A 23500-nucleotide genomic window follows, 5' to 3' on the forward strand; every position below is an offset into this window, starting at 1 on the left:
AAGGGTTAAGGAACTCACCCAGGTCACAGGTCCACTAAATGCTGAAGCCAGGATTTGAAGCCACTCTGAACTGCTTCCTTTGCTCTTAACTCCCTCACAAAATAACCTTTCAGTTTTCTAAGAGGTGTTTAATCAAGTTTTTTGTTTTTAAATGTTCTCATTCTGTTACCCTTCTCTTGATTAAAACAACAAAAAAATTTAATTATATTTTCTTATTAAGACTTCATTTTTTTAGCAGCTTAAGACTGACGGTACAGAGATTTTCAATATATCTCCTACCCTCAAACAGGCATAGCCTCCCTCATTATCAATATCCCCCACTGTCATATTGTGACTTACAGGAGACAGATACTTGGTCTTCTTCCCAGCCCTGGTACAGGGGTCCCAACCCTTGGAATTTGGAGTGATAGGAGCATCTTTTGTCACTCACTAGGAATCCCTTCAGAGCACATCTGAGTTTATGCTAATGAGGCACCTAGGCTGGGGCTCCTAGATAGCCTCAGGATGGAGCTGGTCACCAGGAAGACCAAGTAATTAGAGGGTAAGAACTTGCAGTTTCACCCCACCCTTACCCCCCCGCAACCTCCTTGAAGGGAAGAGGGGCTGGAGATTGAGTTCAGTTATCAAAGGCCAATGATGTAATCAAGCATGCCTACATACTGAAGCCTCCATAAAGACCTAAAAGGACAGAGTTCAGAGAGCTTCTGGATTGGTGACCACATGAAGATTCGGGGAGAGTGGTGCCCCAGAGAGGATGGAAGCTCCTCGCCCCTTCCCACCTACCTCACCCTAAGCAACTCTTCCATCTGGCTGTTCCTGAGTTATATCCCTTCATAACAAACCAGTAATCTAGTAAGTAAACTGGTTAATCTAACAAGTAAATTGGTTTCCTGAGTTCTGTGAGCTGATCTAGCAAATTAATGGAACCCCAGGGGGGATGCAGGAACCTCCAATTTATAGCCAGTCGTTCAGAAGCACAAATAACAATCTGGACTTGCGATTGGCAACTGAAATAGGGACAGTCTTTGGGACTGAGCCCCTAACCTGTGGGATCTGACACTAGTAGATAGTGTCAGACATGAATTAAATTTGTGGGAAACTCCATCAGTGTCCACTTAGAATTTGAGAATTGCTTGGTGGTGTTGAAATAAACCCATCGTACTCATTAGAGTGGAACCTTTGCTACAGCTGATGAACATACAGTGTCACATCATAATCACCCCAAATCCAAAGTCTGCATTACGGCTCACTCCTGGTGTTGCACATCTATCTATCCATCATTATAAAAGTCCTCTGTGCTCCACCTGTTCATGCCTCCCTCCCTCCAACCCCTGATCTTTTCACTGTATCCACAGTTTTGCCTTTTCCAAAACGTCATATAGTCAGAATAAAAAACTTTTCAGGTGGGCTTCTTTCACTTCGTAATAGACATTTAGGGTTCTTCCACATCTTTTGATGGCTTGATGGTTCATTTCTTTTTAGCACTAAATAATATTCCACCACACTTTATTTGCCCATTCATCTCCTGAAGGACCTCTTGGTTGCTTCCACGTTTTGGCAATTATGAATAAAGCTGCTATAAACAGCTGTCTGCAGGTTTTTGTGTGGACATAAGTTTTCACCTTCTGCGGGCAAATACCAAGGAGTGCAACTGCTGGACTGGATGGTAAAAATATGGCTTAGTTTTGTAAGAAAATGCCAAACTGTCTTCCAAAGTGGCTGTACCATCTTTCATTCTCACCAGCAATAAACAAGAGTTCCTGTCGCTCCACATCCTCTTCAGCATTTGGTGTTGTCAGTGTTCCAGATTTTGGCCATTGTTACAGGTGTGTAGGGGTATCTCATTGCTTTGTTAAAAAAAAAAATTTTTTTTAACCCTGTGCATATCCAAAACAAAGACATCTGTAAAATTGTTAATGGTTTATCTTTAAATGTGGCCTTTAAAATCCTCTGAAGATGGATGTAAGCCTATAGCGAAGATACTTATTCTTAAACTAGAATATTCCTTTCTTCTATATTGAAACACTATTTTTAAGAGCGCCCAAAAAAGCATAAAAACATTTTTTAGCTCTAGTGTGAAAAATGTATCGGTTGACAGCAAGTCTTAGGCAAAAATACTCAAGTTCCCAAAATTAACTAGGATAAATTTTTAAAGTAACTAGGGCTCAGGATACATACTAAAATTTTTTTATTCTGCCCTTCAATGATACTTTTAGTTAGAATTACAATTACATGCATTTCTTTTTCTTTCCCTTGTCATTCCACTTTTAATTCTGCATGCCAGGACAGAAGATGAAGCCACAGCCACAACTGGGCAGACAGTGATGTGTAGACACACTGGACCTTCCTCACTCACTACTTGCTATAAAACCAGACAAACAATGGATGAAGCAACAAAATAAACCATGAATCAAATCTACGTCATAGACACCAAGGAGAGCCGCAAAGTATCTCTATGGACACATGGAACAAAAGTCTACAGAGCGGTCATTATAAACTCAAACGTATTCACGTTTTTACCAATCAGCTTAGAAAGGTGAAAGACAATAGGAGATCTCTTTCGAAAAGAAAAAATTAGGGATTTCAGAGAGGAAAAACTATCTTATTATCAAGCTTTTGTCTTCCAAGTCTCTAAGATACTCTAAGGCCTGGGTCTCCAATCTCCGAGCCGGAGTCGTCTCTATTACAGGGCTTGACAAGCAAGAAAAAATACAAACTAGGTTATCTCTATGAGGCATCTCAACTCATAAAGAATTAATGCTACCCAGTGAAACATCTTATGGAACAAAGGGTGGGACACTAGAGAGCTGCCTAGGAGCAAAGCTAATGAGGAACAGACCCACAAATTTCAGGTCTCATTCCCAAATTAAATTAATAAATAAATGAGCATACCATCTGAGAAATGACAAATCCAGGTCATCATAAAAATACATTTTATCTCAAAATGAGTCGGAAGGTTTGGTTAATTCTTTTAGTCTTAGTCTATACTCACTGGTATTAAATGGTACAGTTAATTCTTAGTCTTAGCCTCTATCTATTTAAATTCATTATTTTGAGATCAATTTTATTTCTACCCTAAGAAAAGAATGTGTGTAAACCATGGGTAAGTATATCATATATCACAGTGGGATTATGATGGTTAAGTCTGAAGCATAAAGTACTCTTAAAAAGAATACATTAAGTAAACTGCTAGTTACAGGTTTTCCTCTTATGTTCTTTGTAAAACTGAGCTACAGATTTGCTTATGGATCAATGTGCCCAACTGAATATTTCCCTCTATTTTACTGTTCTCTAGATTTTGTTTTTTTTAATTTTTGTCTGCAACGGGTCTTAGTTGTGGCACGCGGTATCTTTCATCGCGGCGTGTGGGCTTAGTTGTCCGGCGTGGCATGTGGGATCTTAGTTCCTCAACCAAGGATCAAACCCACGTCCCCTGCATTGGAAAGCAGATTCTTAACCACTGCACCACCAGGGAAGTCCCTAGAATTAGCTTTTTTTTTTTTTTAACATCTTTATTGGGGTATAATTGCTTTACAATGGTGTGTTAGTTTCTGCTTTATAACAAAGTGAATCAGTCATACATAAACATATGTTCCCATATGTCTTCCCTCTTGCGTCTCAGAATTAGCTTTTAAAAGATGGTATGAAACATCATTTAGCTATAGCATTGTGTGTATATTGTTATAAATAATAATTCCCCTCTTTAAGGAACCAAATCATTTACTCCAGTACAGAAAGACAGGTAAGTAGATCTGTGTACACATAGATGTGTCAAGATAGATACTTCTTTAGAATGAAAAAAAAAATTACAACACTACAACATGCCTAAAAATCTCTTGCATTAACCCAGCCTACGCTTGAGCGTAAAAGAATTTATCGGAAGTAAATTACCATGAGCAATCCTTGACTCCTTATAGAGTAAAATATGGGGACCAACAGAAGCCAGGTGATAGATAAACTGGTATGTTTCATAAACGTTTAATCCAAGCTCTCATCTTCTCTTGCCTGGATCACTGAAGTAGTCTTCTTCCAAATTCATCACCAACTCATCACCCCCAAAAGTCACTTTTCTAAAAAGTGATCATGACACATGTCAATTTAAAATTCTGCAATGGCTTCTCACTGAAGCCTACAGAATGACTGCAGCTACTTCAGCACTCAGGACCTGGCACCCACCTCAGTGCTCTCTGCTCTCCCATCTTTCTTTCCCTTGGCTCTGTCCAGAAGGCCCTTCCTCTCTTCTTTCCTCCTTAGCCCTCACTGGGAAACACCTCTCAGGTAAAGCCTACTCACTGCCAGGGCCCAAACTGAAAGGCATTTCTGGGCCTGGACTTCCTGCACCAGCACCTCCGTCAGCCCTCCCCAACTCCGTGCTCTTTGGGGCGATCTGCACACTACACTGCAGGACTGGGTATTTAGGGGAGGGGCAGTGGACGCTGTTTTTCCTACAGAACTACTGTCTTTCTGGAAGTCAGGGGCATGTGCGGCTAGTACTTAGCTCAATAGCTTAAGCAAAAAAGATTGACAGTCAATATATGTCTCGATAGAGATGTGAGAGAACGAACTATAAAACTGCAACTAGGAGTTACTTTCCAGGAAATAACACATGATCCAAATCCCAGCTCCTGTTTACTGTCTGGGTGATTCAGGACATGCACATTTACCTCTCCACTGTAAAACAGGGACAAAGATGCTCACTGGTCACAGTGAGAGGACCAATTAAGGTTAAGTTTGGGAAGGGCCCCGCACAGCACCAGGACTCAGCCCTTGTGAGCACTGCCTTCCCCTCCCCACGTTGCTGCATTCTATTATTGGAAGTTGAGTCAACGATGGTGAACGAGGATGCAGAACAAGGCAGGTGGAAGAGGGAAGGGTTACAAGGTAGAGAGCGGCACATGAAAGCAGGATGTGGGAAGACGGAGAGCATGAACAGTCGCTTTAATGCAGAGGCCTCTTTTTAGCTTTTTTTGGGGGGCTGCGCCTTAGGGCATGCGGTATCTTACTTCCCTCACGACCGTGCCCCCTGCATTGTGAGCACCGCGTCTTAACCACTGGACAGCCAGGGAAGTCCCAGAGCCTCTTTTGACAGCAAATTAAGGACCCCTGCCAGAACTGTGAGACTTAACTTTGGCAAAGAAATGAAAATCGGTAGGTCTAAGTTCTGGTCCCTACGCTGCTGCCCCAAGCCCTTCCATCCCTCCTCTCTAAATGAGGGAGCTGAGGACTCACTTCCAAGGTCTCTTCAGTCAGTGTCTTCCGCTACATCACCCTGCAATCTCTCTACTTATATAAAAGCCATAGGCTTTCAGCCGGCTACCAGGGACAAAGCATCAAGATGAAGTCAGAATATTGGAAACTGGGGCTGACTCTCAGATTCCAAGACCTAAAAAATTAAGTCATCAGCTGAAGGGCTTAAGGGAAGACACCACCCAGAGAATATGTAAATTACACACTGGTCTGTACAAAGGAGTTTGCATTTTAAAAGCCCTCTAGGGATCTCACTGACACCTCCCCTCCCCTACACTTTGCCCAAAAATACAGTGCAAAAGGAAAGTCTTTTAAGGAAGAGGACTTCAGTAAACAGCAAGACAGAATGAACCTAGCCGATAAACTTAAACAGAATGAACCTAACCGATAACTTAACCTAAAGATAAACTTAACAGATAAACCTACTACATTCTTTTCTGTAGCTTGAATAGGGATTAAGAGTAGGGGAAGGTCCTCCGTGTACAGTCTGTCCACACAATGGATATTTTCCAAGCATTGCTAGGAAATGGGTGTAAATTGTAGGAACATTGCAGGGAAATGTAAGGTTTGGGGGAGGTGCATCTTGCAGGATCCTGCAAACAATAGTCACTAACTCCCTTCCTCTCCCTTCCCAGTGAGACCAAGTAGCTTCAAAGGCCTGATTCTGCATTTAAGGAGTCCTCGAATTCTGGAGGAAAAATTTATGAACCATCACAAGTTACCAAATGGATACCTGGGGCTGAAAACATGATCTACCTCATCTGATAACCTCAGCAATTCCTACTCTTAAAAAAAAAAAACTACTCTCCCCCACCCCAAAAAAGAAAAAGGAATGCTTTGTCTGCAATCAGGGAGTAAAGAGAAAAGAGTAGACTCCCATAGGATTCTCACTTGTTCTGCAATTCTCAACAGAAGTCTAAGCATGTCATCGTGAAAGGTGACAGGCTTTGAAAACCCAGGCAGACCACACGCTGCCGAGTTAGAGAACAGAATAGCGTGTTTTGCAAGAAGGCCTCGGTTTAATTGCTCAGGGTTTACAAACATTTCGCAATTTGCCATTACATTTTCAGTGGAAGTGCCAGGATTTAAGTACGCATGATGCGACTGTCCAAGTGGTAGCTCTGGCATAAGCAGAATTTATTAACGTCTTCATAAATGTGCCCCATTATAGCCAGGGCATGAGTCTTTACAGAACTGTATTTTGGAGTGGCTCCTGCATTTAAGAGTACATACTGTTTTCCTTTCTCACTCAATAAAAGCATATTCTCAGCACCCAGTAAGGCCCAAGCCCTGCAGGTAGAAGAATGACTGAAATACAGACCATGGCCTCCAGGCCCTCACATCCATAGCGGTTTTGTAAACTCATTTTCTCTTAACTCTCTATTTACATATTCACTTGTCAGCATTCTATTCATTCCAACACACTCAAACATTTTCATGCCATAAATTATACTATTACTTCTCTAAATAAGCGCTTTGTTAGCAATTATATAAAAGCAACTGATTGGTGCTGAACTGGGCAGGACTGAATTAATTTAAATGTAAAATGTGTCCCAATGAACTCAAACAACCATCTTGTATTTACCGAGATCAATGCCTCTGGGGCAACACTCTCCCCCTTCCCTGGGTTTGAACCAACAAAATCCAAGGGGGTAGGGATGCCGAGGGCTTCTCGCTGTACGGCACCTTCGGGAAAGAGGAGCTGTGCTCATTCATTTTTAAAAAAGTTTTAACCTAATAAGCTTTGAAGTTTACATTTTTACACTAAGAAGAATCTAAAAAATAAAGTAGCAGCTGTGCCTGAAATCTGCTAAGCATGATGTCTGGATGTATAATTCCCCTACTACCTCTACTCTCCTCATCTTCCAAACAGCATTTGCCTAAAATGACTGGATGCCGTTACATTTCTACCAAGTTGATCTGGGATAGTTAACTATGGAGCACCATGGCATCAGGCTCCTGACTGGTGGAGGTCAGAGAACTGGGGTGCAGTCTGACGTTTCCACCAACAATGAATATGTGCCAGAGATCAAGTCACTTCAACCTGTCTAGGCTGATAGATGATTGCAAAACGCTGTATTTTAAATACAAAATGAAGGAAATGGTGTCTTTTATCTCCGTAAGAACAGAGAAAGTCAGCTGTCAGTTTCGTGTCTTGATACATTCTTCCGAAGATATAGTTTCTTATAAACACTTGGATGGCAGCTTTCTAAAAGCAGAATAAAGATCCTTTTCCCCTGGTGACTTCTTACAGGCACGTACAAAGGACAGCAGGTAATCTACGTCTTCTTTGCCTGCTTTTTCACTAAGGAACAATCTTGATGCCCAAGACTTAAAGCAAAATAAGACCTTATAAAAGATGGGAAAACACGGGTGAACACTACCTGTTTGGGACAACCTTTACCGTCTTTCAGCCTCACACGGAACTATCAGCTCTGTAAGAAGCACATATTTTCTTTTCTCCTGCATCTGCCTTTTGAATAACAGGTTTGGGCTTCTTGAGCCCCACCCCATCTTCTAACTCAGCCAAAGAACACTCTGCTACAACTGACCCAGCAGCGCTGGAATCTGCCAGGGAAGGGAAAGCAAATCTTCAGAAAGTGGTCCATGCCACCCCGGCCCCCAAACGACCCTGAGCCCACACGTCAGTTCAAGTGAGCATCTCTAACCCTTCCCTCCCCAGCCCACACCCTAGTAAGGGATGCAATGTGATGTCATCAAGCCAATTTTCTCAGTGCCTGAAAATTTACAGAGTGAGACCTAAGCAAGAAATAACAAGATAAGCTTCCTGCTTGATAAACTTAAAAAACAATCTATCACCACAACTTTTATATATATGTTCATTGGGTTTTCTGGAATTTCACTGAAGGCCCATATTCATCAGTAATGTTCAGAAAATGCAAAAAGCGTTAACTTAAATTTTTTTTAATATGTATTTTTTAAACATTGGAGAGTCATTCTGAGATGGCCCACACTCTGTCTATGGAGTGCGTATCTCCCTGAATAAATCTGCCTTCAAAAAATACATTAATTAAAATAAAATATCGGAGAGTGAGACGAGCAGATAGAAATCTTTGACCAACCTTCCCTGGCTCTCTGTACAGGAATAATCATAAATACCAAAGGACACCTGAAAATGGAATAACTGGGACTTTAGGATGTCTGGAAAGTTGAGACACAAGGTCATTTGCAAGAAAAAAAAACAGAAAGACAGCTATTCTTTATTAAACACCTACTATATATCAGTATAGAGCACTAGCTATATATCAGCTTAGCTAAATCTCAGAAAACCTAAGAAGCAAATCTTTGCTTCACTTTTCAGGTAATGAAATAGAAGGTCAGTGGAGTTGGGTACCTTGGCCAAGATCAGGCAGTCAGTCAATGGGAGGGCTGGGATTTGAATCCAGGCTAACTCACTCCAAAGTCCAAAAGCTTAATTACTGTGCTAAAAATGGTTTCATCATTACCAAAGAGGAGTTTTCTATAAACTACACCTCCTCCTATTTAAAAAAAAAACAAACAACTCCAAGTAAATCTAGAGCCTCTTCCAATGATCTACACAACTCCCAATTCCGAATCTTTCCATTGAAATGGACTTTTTAATGTGTGGAGTAAGATGTCTGACTGTAAGAACCCCACCCATCTGATTCCAGTCTACCTGCCTACCTAGAGCTCCACCATAGCAAATCCACTAATTCCTCAAGGCGCTGAACCCTGAACAAGTAAAAGCTTCATCCGCCATGCCTAAGAACTATTTTTCAGAAATTATGCCAAATCCACGGGCGGGTTTAGTTACTGGACATTTCAAAATGCATGACAATACGGATTTAGAAAAATAAGTCTTATTGTTTTTAGTCCCAAACACATAACAAGTATCCTGTAATTCTACATGTTGAAAAACTGCAAACAAAGTAAACTTTCTGTGGTTCTGAGTAAGGAGATAATTGTTTTCCTCTCCTGGTCAGACAACACATGGTGAAGAGATAAACATCAGTAACATCAGCCTCTTCCCAAATCCGACTGTGAGAGCACATCAGCCGAACAGTATTTATTTACATCTATTCTTTGAAGGACTCTGTCTTTTCCACACCAACTTCTCAGCAGGTGTCCCAGATTAAACTGTGGAATATCATACCCGTTTGTTTAAAAAATATATCTTTGATGTGATCTGTGGCTGGTTATCTTTTTAATTAGGGTTTGAAATCCTAAACCGTGTGTATTTAACCCCCTAAGAGCTACAGCCGGAGAAGGACGACCCCGAGGGGTGGGCTTGTCGAGTCTGCGAGCGCGAAGGGAGCGCCGCGGCGCCGGGGTGCTGCCTGCTCCCGGGTCCCGCGACCCGCCCTCCCCGCGCCTCCGCTTCTCCAGGTAACTCACCAGGATGCCCATCACGTCGGTCCAGAGCCGGGAGAACGCCTCGGACAGACCAGCGCCCGCCTCAGGCTCCGGCGCGGGCTCGGCTTCGGGCTCGGGCGCCGCGCCGGCGGCTCCCGCGTCCTCCTCCATGGCCGGGTCCCCGGGGCGCCCTGGCCCCGCAGCCGTGCGCGCCCGGTCCCCGGCGCCGGTCCCCGCCCGCCGCGTCACCACCGAGTCGCGCCTCCGCGCCGCATCCCAAGCGGCCCCGGCCTCCGACCCGGCGGGGGCCCCCGGCAGGCGCCCGCACCTCGGCTCTCGGTGGCGACGGGCCGCGCGGCTGACAGGTCCAGAAACTTTCCCAGCCCGGCTCGGCTCGGCTCGGCTCAGCTCGGCAACCCGGTAGCAGGAGGCAAAGTTCGCACCACCGAGTTTTCCGGCGGGGAATTCTGGCAGCCCAGAAGCAATGCAACCCGCTGCAAAGGCGTCTCTTCCTGTGACGGGGACCGACTAACTAGGCACGAGACTTATTTCTTCCAGCAAGTCTGGGCAGGGCCCCGCGGGGTGACCGCGGCGCCTCTGGGACTTGGAGGGTACTTCCCGGGCCCCCTCTCTTCAAAATGAGCTCTTCCAGCTCCACATGACTCTCTCCCCTTGATGCTAAAGAAAGCGTTTAGCAACAAAAGGTGCTCTGATGTCAGGCTCTTTGCATGGAAATGAGCCGCAGACAGGAGAACAAATCGCCTGTTGAAAGAGCGGCCGCGCTGCTGTCTCCCGCCTGCACAAGTTTCCAATCACGCTATTCACTGGCACAGTTTGGGTCACAGAAACTCGAGAAAGTTAATCTTTAAGCTGCTCCTGCCGAAGGAGTTCCCAAGTAGTGTAGTTACCCCGCACACCTCGCCCCTCCTGAGGTCAAGCGACCTCAGGAATTACAGCTCTGCCTCTGGCAGCCAAGACTTGGAAAAACAAGTGTGAAAGCTTGGGCACGAGCCATTGTTTGTATCGTGTGTATTACAAGGGGGGACATTTTGGTTCCTGGGCGGCCACAATGCCATGCATTGCTTGGGGTGGCAGCTATTTAGGGGGCACGCGCTTTGGGTTTTAATGGTCCCTTTACAGTAAGGGCATAGGGAAGGGCCTTTTTCAAAAGGAAATGTTATGGTTGTAGCCATTAAGCCAACACACCTGGGGCCCCGTGTGTGTTTTTCTAAGGACAAGATCCATGACGGATTTATTTTATGAGGGAAATAGCCCTGTAGATGCATTTCTCCTTTTGTGATTGTTTCTTTAAAAGCCACTCAAGAATTCTCGCTGGGAGATGACAGTCCACGTCACATCGGATCTGGTGATTGATCGCTTTGTGAAACAGTCCAGAAACTACAATGAATCGCCCCTATGTTAAAGGACTGAGTGGTACAAAAACCCAGGTGAGGTGCCCCAGGGAGAGAGCCCTTGCTCGTTTTGGAGGGCTCTGGCTGTCTTTGTTTTTTCCTTCTGAACCCACATGAAAGGAGGGGTACAAGATCACGTCCCTTGAAATTCCCCTCCTAAAGCATTAATTACGGGATCCAAAGGATGAATAGCCCTTAGAAGAAAGTTCAAAATTGAAAAAAACTGAAAAAAAAAAACTTTTTCAAAGGTAATTAAATTTATACGCATAATCCCCGATGACAAAGAAACAAAATGCAAAAGTTTCCCCTTGATAGGAAGGAGGCATTGTGTTGAAGTGGAGTGCTGGGTGCAGAGTCAGTGTGACCAGGCCTGGTACTTCTCCCTGGGCTGAGGCTGGAGTTAGATCAGGTGCGTGTTCTAAGATGCTGGGAATCCAAATAGATTCATTAAAGCATTGGTGGGCTTAATTATCATTACTATTATTATTACATCTATAAAGACATGAAAATAAGTAAACGACAGGAAAAGGTAAAATAACCATTGAGTTGATTTTATGTATACTTAAGAATTTCAATGTATTAGCCATGTGGTACCTTACTCAATTCAAGAAAATACAAAGGAGGGACTTCCTAAGTGGTCCAGTGGGTAAGACTCTGCGCTCCTAATGCAGGGGGCCAGGGTTCGATCCCTGGTGGGGGAACTAGATCCCACATGCATGCTGCAACTAAGAAGTCTGCATGCTGCCACAACTAAGACCCAGCGCAACCTAAATAAATAAATAAATTTTTTTTTTTAAAAAAAGGAAGAAGAAAATACAAAGGACAGTGCTGCTTCTACAGGGGGCGGCTAGTTTTCTGCATCAACACCTTCTGGCAAGTGACTGAGCATGAAGCCAAATGAGCAGGATGGTGGGGGCAGGACTCTCCAGCACCAGTCGTGAGTCTTTCTTCTAGACTCATCAGATCACCTGAGGGCAAAGCATTTAACTCTTCTGTGCTGCAGTTTTCCCATCCTAGAGGAGGCAAGGCCACACGAATTGCCATGTACCTCCTCAGAGGAGATATTAAATTTCAGAGTCATCTAAAGATAGGTACCATTTGGCAACAATACAAACACACATATCAATATAACTAAATCTTAGCCAGCATTTTGGTACTTAGAGAATCAAGCTACCCTAGATATTTAAGCTCCTTGTCCTGGCATTCCCTAATAAATGGATAAGAAAATAAGTAATACCTTTGAGGGGGAAGGTTGCTACCTACAATTTTGCTGTCTGTACATAAATATGAAATTTTGGGCATTTTTCTACTTGTACGTAATAATTTTTTTGACCACCTGAAAAATGAAGCTGAACCTTTTCGCTTATCAAGCTTCATGATGCTTCTACTCAAAATGAGTCTGATTACTTCTCCCAAATTGAGTCTTTTCTCCTTTGGTTAATGTCAATCTTCCAAAAATTCCTTCAGGGGCTTTTTAACAAAATATAAAGAATAATTAGCAACATCACAATCATCATCAAACTATTTCAGAGTCCCATAGGGTACTGTTTACAAAGAGCTTTTTATAATAGAATTATATCCCACAAGGGTGGGACAGAGCCTTGAAGGTGATCTTGAATGATCACTCCAAGTGAACACAACTACATTGAGCAGAATCAAAGTCAGATGACTTGATTACTTTTAAAAGTTCTTTCATCTATGCTGTAATTTATTTGATTCCCACAAAGCTCTGTAAGGTGGGCAAGTGTAGATGTGCCATTAAAGACATGTATAGGGAAAGTATGCATATAGGAATCCTGCTCTCTCTCCTCTTCTCTTTCCATCAGGGCTCTCCCTCATCCAGCTCTGTGGAATTGTTATGATGTTGGTAAGTGAACTCCAAGGACAGAAAGGGATCTAGAAGAGAATTTTCTAGACACCTAGTAGAGACCCAAAAGTTGACTGAAATCAATTCTGTGGGTTCTGATAAACATTTATTGCAATGAACTATCAGAATGCAGTCAATGAAAGTAAATATTGGAAATGCACCTGTCTCAGTAAGTGTTCCTTCTTGGAAAATTAGTCATACAGCTGCACATATATGCGTGCAACACGGAAGTACATACATACACACATACACATATAAATGCAAATACTGGATTGCTTTGTAAAAAATTGTTCCTTACTATGTGGCAGGATTACAAGTTTAAAAGCCACTAGTCTAGAAGCTGCAGGGTGTTGCCTGCAGTCTACTTAGGACATCATTTTGACATAAGTAAAAAAATCTATTGCCTGGCAGTAAAGGTAGAGTTTGGCAGTAACACAAATATAATGGGTTCAGGACAGAGCCCAGTTTGAATTTTCACTCAGGTTTCTATAAGACATTGGGCAAGTTATTTATCTTATCTGTAAAGTGGGATAGTTCATCTACTTAATACAGTTGCTATGGGCTTCCCTGGTGGCGCAGTGGTTGGGAGTCCGCCTGCCAATGCAGGGCACACGGGTTCGTGCCCCGGTCCGGGAGGATCCCACATGCCGCGGAGCGACTGGGCCCGTGAGCCATGGCCGCTGAGCCTGCGCGTCCGGAGCCTGTGCTCCGCAACGGGAGAGGCCACAGCAGTGAGAGGCCCGCGTACCGCAAAAATATAAAAAAAATTAAAAATTTAAAAATAAATAAAAAATACAGTTGCTATGAGGTTGTGTGTGAAAATGCAGGCAGTAATTCTCTATGAATTAGAACTTTTTCCCCCCTTTCCCTCCCCCTATTCACTCATACCACGAGGTGATATCTATAAAATTTCCCTGTTCATACCTGTCTCTTGGGGTCACATAAAGGAGTAATTCCTAGCCCTGGAATGTGGCCGCTGAGTGGAAGGGCTGGGAGGTTACCTCTGGCAAGGTGGAGTCATAAGGGCTATTCAGTTTGGAAGTAAAAGTAGTAATAACAGTAATACCGATGTTATTTATTGAAAATCAACTCTATGTCAGGCACTGTGTTTGATGTTTTAAAAATATTTTATTTAAACTTTAAATAGAATTTATGACTTCTCACTATGATCCAACCCTCCCACCCGCTCACTTTCCATTTCAGTACTCTGTTACATCCATCCATTGGTTCAAGCTACAAACCTCAGAGACGTGCTTGAATCCTTCCCACACCTCACCATCACTCCCATCTAACCATGGACAAGCCCCGCGGATCCTACTTCCTAAATATGTGTCAAGTTCATCCACTTCTCTCTGTCTCCACTACCACACACCACCTTAGTCCATACTAGCTCCATCTTTTACAATTTTTTTTTTTTTTTTTTTTGGCGGTACACGGGCCTCTCACTGTTGTGGCCTCTCCCGTTGCGGAGCACAGGCTCCGGACGCGCAGGCTCAGCGGCCATGGCTCACGGGCCCAGTCGCTCCGCGGCATGTGGGATCCTCCCGGACCGGGGCACGAACCCGTGTGCCCTGCATTGACAGGCGGACTCTCAACCACTGCGCCACCAGGGAAGCCCCATCTTTTACAATATTTTATCTAGATCAGTGCTTCTCAAAGTGTGGACTCAAGAACAGAAGCATTAGCATTAGCTAATTTGTTGGAAATGCAAATTTCCGGCCCCAGCCTCCAAGCCTGCAGAGTCAGACACTCTGAGGATGGGACCAGTGACCTGTATTTTAACAAGCTCCCCAGGCAATTGTGAAATCTGCTCAAATTTGAGAGCCACTTGAAACTATGGGAATGTCAGAATAAGGAAAAGGAACGCATTGCCAAGGGAAGGTGAAGTTGTAAAATACAATATGTTGAAAAACTAAACCAGCGGATTGCTTTTTAAAATTAACTGGTAAAAGAAACCATCATGAGATATGTGAATGGAGATCCCCAAATCAGATGTTCAGAGACATTTGGCTTTCAAGGGCAGACGATAAAATATTAAATGTATTTATTGTAATAAAGTGTATTATCCATAAGAATAGTACATATTTTAGGAACACAGCTTCATTCTAACACTTGTTATGTTTTAAAGACAACACATTTTCTACAGAAAAAAATGTGAGATTAAGCAGAGATTAATATAGAATAGATTTGAGGACACAGTGGGGGAAGGGTAAACTGGGACGAAGGAAGAGAGTAGCATGGACATATATACACTACCAAATGTAAAATAGATAGCTAGTGGGAAGCAACCGCATAGCACAGGGAGATCAGCTCGGTGCTTTGTGACCACCTAGAGGGTTGGGATAGGGAGGGTGGGAGGGAGGGAGATGCAAGAGGGAGGGAATAGGGGGATATATGGATACATAGAGCTGATTCACTTTGTTGTACAGCAGAAACTAACACAACATTGTAAAGCAATTATACGCCAATAAAGATGTGAAAAAAAAAGCAGAGACTAAATCCAAAAGATTATAAATAGTCCAATTTTTTTTTTTTACCATACTGCATTCTGAAATTGAGCAATGAAAACAGATAAACTCATGTAATTTTTGCCTACGGTCAGCAATCCTCTCTGGCACTCTAACGCGGGGCATTCCATAACGCCTGGGGCGGGGGGGGAGTAACTTCAAGGAAAGACCGAAAGGCCAAAACATTTTCCCCCTTGACAATCCCAAACACATTTTTTCCACAACTGCCTTAAAAGTGAGCCAAACCCCTGCTAAAGCATTACCTGTTTAAAAGCCTTTTCATCATGGAGTATTTGGTAAGAGAGACTGAGAAAAGAGCTAACTAAAGAAAAATTAAAACCAAGTGAAGACAGCCCAAACAGGCTAGGGAGAGAAGGTAAATAAACAAAATGATGATTCAGGGCTATAAATACTTTTCTCTGAAATCTCTTCTTCCACTCTGATAAGCAAGGTTACTAGCCTAGCCAGTTAGGTTTTCCTCTGTGCTGATGCTATGTAAACACCACGGTTCTGCCTGGGAATCATTCCATCAGGCATAAAACGACGTGACTGATATTTCATCTTGCATAGTTGGGTCAGACTAGGTAATTTCTAAAGCCATTTGTAATTCTGAGATACAAGGATTCTGAACTATTCAGTAATACACATTATAGACAAGAAGCAAAAGACTCTGAGTGGGGTACCAACATTGAATTCACAATGTTTAAGGCAAAGGACCCAAAGACTTCAGCCCACCATGAAATAACTTCTGAATTAACATAGGAGCAGTGTCTCCTGTGGAGAGCTGTGAGATTCTCTGAGAGCTACCTGACACTGAAAAGGAGAAAAAAAGGAAGCATGGAGAGGGAATGGTCTTTAGAATTATACTCCCCGCTGTTTATTTTTTTAGCTTAGGAGAGTGTAAAAAAAAAAAAAAAAAGGAATGTGTTAATAAGAGATGAAAGATTATGTTAAATATTTCCAAATTATGCAAGGACAGTCTAAAAAGCACAGCTGGGAAGTATCATCCACCAACCAAACTGCTTCATCAATCTTGTCTATTTTATAAACTTTACCCAACGAGAATGCCTACTTGGCTGTCTCTATTGCTCACACATACTTGTGAAAAATATTTTTTTTCCTATTAAATGTAAAAGCTCCAGTTAACACTATTGCTCTGCTTCTTTTTAAAAAAATTTTATCAATTAATTAATTTATTTATTTTTGCTGTGTTGGGTCTTCGTTTCTGTGCGAGGGCTTTCTCTAGTTGCGGCAAGCGGGGGCCACTCTTCATCGCAGTGCGCAGGCCTCTTCCTGTCGCGGCCTCTCTTGTTGCGGAGCACAGGCTCCAGACACCCAGGCGGCATGCGGGATCTTCCCAGACCAGGGCTCGACCCCTGAATTGGCAGGCAGATTCTCAACCACTGCACTACCAGGGAAGCCCCTGCTCTACTTCTTTGAAGTGCAATGTTATAGACATAGAACAAAAGATTCTCACTCACAAAATGAATCCCAGAAACCACAGAAAACTATTACAAATCTTACCCAGAACTGAAGTATTATCCAGAATACTTTGGTTGAACAACGAGAAAAAATAATTTATAATTAATGACATTTTTATATGACTATTAAAAAAAGAGGGAGGCATTGAGCTGAGTATAACATTCTGGAAAAAATATGTGTTGACTTATTAAAGCAAAGGAAAGTGTGATATCCTTTTCACTACTCATTTTTTTAAAGAGTCACATATTTACTATGTAAATTACTTGCGGAAGAACCACGAGTCTTAGATGCACTGCCCAGCCTGATGGTAACTCTGTATACAGCCTTGCTTTACTCTGTTCTGTGTCTTTCATGGCGGAGCCAATATTTTGGGTCACAAGAAGCAAGATTTTTATACTCCTAAAATGTACCTGATAGCTATTGAAAAGAGACACTCCCATTCTTGTTTCTAAAGGAATAAAGAAAGGAAGGAAGGAAGGAAGGGAGGGAGAAAGGCAAGGAGAGAGAGAGAAAGAGAAAAGAAATCTCCTAACTTTCCCTTTAGCTATAAAGTTCTATCCTTTTAGAATCTCAGAAACATATCTTCCTTCTTACGCAATCTAACTCCCTTCCTTTCCATGTATAGTAAGTTTTTCAGTCTCCCCTTAGTCATTCAAGGCCATTTTCCTCTTCTGGGTACTTTCTTTCAAACTGCATTTCCTGTGACACACAGAGGCACACGCGCATGTGCGCGCACACACACACAAAGGCTCAGTTATCTCAGTTTTTCTGAGCCGCCTTATACAATTGAAGATATAAATAAATGAACTTGGTGAAGAACTCATCAAAAGAGGTGGCACCATGAGAATGTCTCAATGAGCTTCTCACATATAGAGAGAGAAGTTTGAGTGACAGGACATTGGGGTCATGGCTACTTCTTTAAATAGTGCCTTGGTCAAGCTAAGTGAAACAATTCCTTGTTTTAGGAAGCACGTAACATGCTCTGCTCCTGTGGTGAGTGCTGGCTGGAATGGGGATTGAAATGTAAGAGAAATATTAATATGGATAAGCAGGCCCCAGATTTTCTGCACCATTTCCCTCTCAAGGAACACAAATGTTTTTAAAGGAGCAAAAAAGTAGGTTGTCTAGGTATAAATTTTTCCTATGCCTTATAAATGAAACTACTAGGTGCTAGCTCCTCTTTATCTAATGAATGTTCTCAAAAATCAGATGATGTTGATTCCATTGCAAAGAGACACAACAATGGCCCCTTGTTCTAGAAATGAGGTCATTTGGACAGTCTATCCATTAAGAAAAAGCCTATTTTGCTTTAAGAGGTCACCTATTGGGGCAGGAAATCCATCTTTCAGCCAGTGCACTAACATCTGGCCTAAGTCTTCTGGGCTGAAATGTCAATTTCCTGGTCTAAATGGAACACACATGAAAGGAAAAAAGATAAAAAATACAATTTTTTTTTTTGGTCAAGCTTCACGGCTTGCAGGATCTTAGTTTCCTGACCAGGGATTGAACCTGGGGTCCCGGCAGTGAAAGCACTGAGCCCTAACCACTGGGCCACCAGGGAACTCCCAAAATTCTCCAAAAAAAGAATTACTCTTTAGTGATCAAAACAAATAAACAAAAACTGTAAAATACCTGTATGAAAATTTTCTTTCTGTAATAACTCTTGAAAGGTAAAATTAAGAGGCTGGAGATTAACGACAGCAAAGGAACAAATCAATCATTCACTAGTACATTCATAAATAAATATACTTTAATTTAGAATGACTACTCATGATTCATGATGATTCATCCCAAGCTGGGCCAGATTTGCTTTTGTATTCTACTATGAGGAGGGGGAGGGGAGGAAGTATACTAACTAAATTAACAGGATAAAACTTAAAAAAGAGAAGTAAAGGGAGGATATTTAACCAACACAAGAAAAAAATCTTCTCAAGCTGGTTAAGAGTGCCATAAGATATTTCATGTGTAATTCTTCTAAATAAGCCACTCAGTTTATACTACTTTTTGTACCCTTTCAGAATATTGCATAGTTTTGACTAGTCTTCTCCTACTGGTTCAAATTAGAGAGATCTGGTCCATCATTCATTCATTCATTCATCAGGCAACAAACATTAATTGAGCTCTAGTTATGTCTGACATCACATTAGGTATTCACAAAAGACAGCCCTGGTTCTCAGGAGTATTTAATCAGGAGTGTAAAATCCTTAATTTTTTGAAATTAAATTGTTAAATTGTCCGATTTAGGTTCACTTTATAATTAGTGGTGATGTGGAGTCTAGAAGAGCGCGATTGAGAAATTGAGAAAAGGCAACTTTTCAGTCATACTACTAATCTAGGCAAGAGCTACAAGGATTAACAATAGGGGCACTTAGCACACGTACATCGGTTCCTGCCTGATCGCACACTGCTTTTTCAGCTTGACTTTCTGTTATGATCAAACATAGAGTTATTTTGGAAGGCTCTTATCTACTTTTCCCCACATTCTCTGTATTTCCTATTTTCTGCTTCTCTGTTTTGTTCAGTCTGTTCATTTTCCCTGAAATACTCCTGCTTTCTCCCTCCAGCTTTGTTGAGACATAATTGACCTATAACATTGTGTAAGTTTAAGGTGAACAACTTGTTCATTTGTTACACTTATATATATTGCACAATGGTTACCACCATACTGTTAGCTAACACCTTCATCACCATCGTATCACGTAATTACCATTTCTTTTTTGTGGTGAGAACATTTAAGATCTACTCTCTTAGCAGCTTTCAAGTATATAATACAGTACTATTGACTATAATCACTATGCTATACATTGGATCCCCAGAACTTATTTGTCTTATAACTGGAAGTTTGTACCCTTTGGTCAATACCTCCCCAGTTCCTCCACCCCCAGCCCCTGGAAACCACCATTCTAACCTCTATTTCTACGAGTTCGGCTCTTTTTGATTCCACATATAAGTGATATCATACAGTATTTGTCTTCTTTCACTTAGCGTGATGCTTTCAGGTTCTTCCATGTTGTCACAAAGGGCAGGATTTCCTTCCTTCTCATGGCTGAATAATATTCTGTGAATCTATCATCTATCTATGTATATCGATATCAATATCGATATAGATATCTCACATCTTCTTTATCCATTCATCTATTGACAAACACTTAGGTTGTTTCCATAGCTTGCCTATTGTGCATAATGCTTCAATGATCATGGGAGTTCAGATATTTCTTTGAGAAGCTTTTTCATTCCCTTTGAATATATACCCAGAAGTAGAAATGTTGGATCATGTGGCAGTCCTGTTTTTAATTTTTTGAGGAACCTCCATACCGTTTTCCATAGTGGCTATACCAATTTACATTCCCACCTACAGTTCACAAATGTTCCTTTTTCTCAGGTATCCTTATTTTTTTGAAAGAGCCACAGGTGATTATGATGGGTAGTAAGGGATGAAATCCACGGGTGTAAGTGAGAATGTAACTGAGAAAGACAGAACTTGGGGAACACTACCATTCAAGAGAACAACATGGGGTAACGACACAGTGTCTGAGTGAGAGTAGTCCCAGGGGTAGAGAATCATGGTGGCATGATGTCGAGGAATTTGAGGGTAACAGGAAGACGGGAAGGATCAGCAGTGTCCAACATTATGGAAACGTCGATAGGAAGAGTATCAACTGAACGTTCATTTTAGCGATCACTAGTAACTCTGCTTAGCCAGTGCAATTTCATTGTAGAGGAAGGAGTAGAAACAAGATTGCAGGAGACTGAGGAAATGATGGGAGAAAAGTAGTGAAGAAAGATAACAGAAGGGGTCACAAGGTTTGAAGAAATATTTTTAAGCATGTGAAAGATTTGAGCGAATTTATAAGGCAAGGAGAAAAGGAATAGTAGAGGAGGAGAGATTGGAAATTTAAGAGAGGGTGGTACTAGAATAAGATTCCAGAGGAGATGATGGTGATGATAATAATAATTTACATTTTTGAGAAATTATTGTTGGCGGGATTCTCTTGTACAGGGTCCAAACAGACTACCCCTTTCCTGTTAACACAGGTTTCCTACTCAATAATACAACAAAATTGATCAGATTTAAGCATTCTAAGAAAGAATTACATTCTAGTCACATTTTGCTGATGCTAGACCCAGATCTTCACTGGATTTTAAGATTTTTACAAATCCTCATTCATACATTTCAGATATTTCAGTTCAATAAGCATTTACTGAATGTCTATTCCGTACTTAGTGGAAGGTATTTAAGCATTGGGGAGTATGAAAAGTCACAGATTCTGATCTTGATGAGCTTAGTCTTGTGAGGGAGTCACATAAATACTCTCAACCCAGTGTGATAAAAGAATCCATAGGCCCTTTATGAACTGAGAGACTGGATGGTCATGGCGGTCTAGAGGCATCATGGCAGCCTTCCTGTAAGAGGCTTCATCTGAGTTAAAGCAGTCTCAAAGGAAAGGTTGAAATTAGCCAGTCACATGGGAGCTAAGCTGGTTTCAGACTATGAGAACAACAGGAAAAAAGGCACAAAGACATAAAACAATATTATGTGTTGGAGGAACGTGAAGTTCTCTGTTTTAAAAAATGCTAGTGAGGGAATGAATAGCTAGTCCAAAGCTCAGAGAATGAGATGGTCAGTCACACTGCACCTAGCCTGCTGTCAACTAAAGAGGTTAGTCTTAAGGCTCTGGGAGAGCTCATCCTTTGTATTTTAATGCTTCCTGATTTCCTTTCTGAAATGGTAACCTTCATTTTACTTCCCAAGTGCACCATGTACTGCTGAGGGTCCCTGGGCTGAACAGGCAATGCCAACGCCTGCAATAACAGAGTACACATGAAGAGCCACGGGCACATTAGGGAGGGAGTTAAATTTGGAACACTTCACTAATGTGCAGGTCATACCTGCCCAAAGGCCATGCTGATTCTTTTTCTTTCCAATATTAGTAAATGGGCCACCTCCCTTGATATTTCCCAGCAGCAGTACCAAACAGCTTCATGCAGAGAATCTCGTCCTAGATCTCCCCACCAACACTGTGATATGAAGTAATTTTCAATCTTCCTGGTTCTCGGGGTCCTTAACTCTAAAATGAGGAGGGGGGAGATATTTGAGGTCTTTTCCATTTCTAATGTTCTATAATACTGTGAGTATTTTGGTATAGGAATTGTCTTAGGGAATAAGGAAGTAAGGAGATACCAAAAGTCTGGGGAAGAGGAAAATGGCTTTCCTGGTTAGTGGAAGGTATTTATATAACAGATGGGTTAAGCCATCTGGAAGATACCCCTTATAAGAAATGGCTTATGCATGCATTCTTTTTTTTTTTTTTTTTTTTGCGGTACGCGGGCCTCTCACTGCTGTGGCCTCTCCCGTTGCGGAGCACAGGCTCCGGACGCGCAGGCTCAGCGGCCATGGCTCACGGGCCCAGCCGCTCCGCGGCATGTGGGATCTTCCCGGACCAGGGCACGAACCCGTGTGCCCTGCATCGGCAGGTGGACTCTCAACCACTGCGCCACCAGGGAAGCCCTATGCATGCATTCTTGATGAGGCCAAGTGTTCCTCAGTTCTCCATCTAGAAATCAAGCAGTATCTTCAGGAAGGTGGCAATGGAACGTGACTGACATAAACAAAATTACAAATGTAAATTGGTACAAGAGTCAGAAATTTGGCAGGATGCATCAAAATCCATAAAAATGTTCATATCCTCTGATCCGGTATTTAGACTCCTGGGAATTTATCCTGGTAAATTATTGGAAAGGAATCAGAAGCTCTCTGCTCAGAGGCTTATTACTGCACTGTTTACAACATTTAAAATTTAGAAAGAAGCTTCATATTCCACAAGAGAACAATGGTCAAATAAATGATGATATTGAAGGAATAATATCTATTGATTAAAATGTCAATATAAAGAACACGTAACAGCGCGAAAAAATATCCTCTGTAAGAAACACTGAACTCTGAGAAATCTGAAGTGCATGTGTGCAAAGGTGAGACGAGAATCTACAAATATTATGTGCCAGTGTTTGTAATTGAGTAGGAGCTCAATAAATATTTTTTGAACAAGTAAGTAAATGAAGTAAAATGAAAACTGGTGATGCATTAGGATGGTGGGATTTTGAATTAAATTATCTTTGAGAATTTTTCTATTTTTGTTACTCTGTTGTTTAATGATAAGCACAAAGTTAATGAAGGCTAAACATTTATTAAATGTTTATTGTGTACAGATCTGGTCCTACAGATAATATATTTTGCAATGTTACTTATTCATCACCTTCCGAAACATGCCTGCTGCTTTTCCACCTCCAGATTCAAGCCTTCATGGAGCCAATTTCAATGCCAGCCAGACATTTGAATGAATGAATGAATACCTCAACAAATGAGTGGCAGAGATTGAAGCACAAGATACTGGTACCTTAAACCACATGGTCTCTGGTGTGCTGTATGGTCAGGAATTCTCAGTACTCACTCAAAGTCCTAGGCTTCGAGACTCTCTATGTAAGTAACTGCAAGAATTGGAAGGTTTGAGTTCCCGAAGCTGAGAGACAAAGAGAGAGTTCTTCTCAAAACCCTGTCTTAGAAAGCATAAACTTCAGTGGTTAAGAATCCGCCTGCCAATGCAGGAGACACGGGTTCGAGCCCTGGTCCGGGAAGGTCCCACATGCCGTGG

At 41.9% G+C, this 23500-nt stretch overlaps 1 protein-coding gene across 6 annotated transcripts in view; it reads right to left on the reverse strand.

Moving 5' to 3' along the window:
• SASH1 (SAM and SH3 domain containing 1) overlaps positions 1–23500 on the reverse strand; it is a 324331-nt gene that overhangs the window by 177807 nt on the left and 123024 nt on the right. For 2 of the 6 annotated variants that reach the window (XM_060168293.1, XM_060168291.1), the window contains exon 1: positions 9625–10263. The exons of 2 other annotated variants lie outside the window; for them this stretch is intronic. In XM_060168293.1, coding sequence (XP_060024276.1) covers positions 9625–9753 — 129 coding nt within the window. In that variant the 5' untranslated portion in view covers positions 9754–10263. Of the gene's footprint in view, positions 1–9624; positions 10265–18482; positions 18508–23500 lie in introns of those variants that run through there. 2 more of the 6 variants (XM_060168294.1, XM_060168290.1) reach the window with 2 other exon arrangements.

The sequence above is a fragment of the Lagenorhynchus albirostris genome, chromosome 12, assembly GCF_949774975.1.
Source record: "Lagenorhynchus albirostris chromosome 12, mLagAlb1.1, whole genome shotgun sequence".
In the NCBI taxonomy this organism is placed as follows: domain Eukaryota; kingdom Metazoa; phylum Chordata; class Mammalia; order Artiodactyla; family Delphinidae; genus Lagenorhynchus; species Lagenorhynchus albirostris.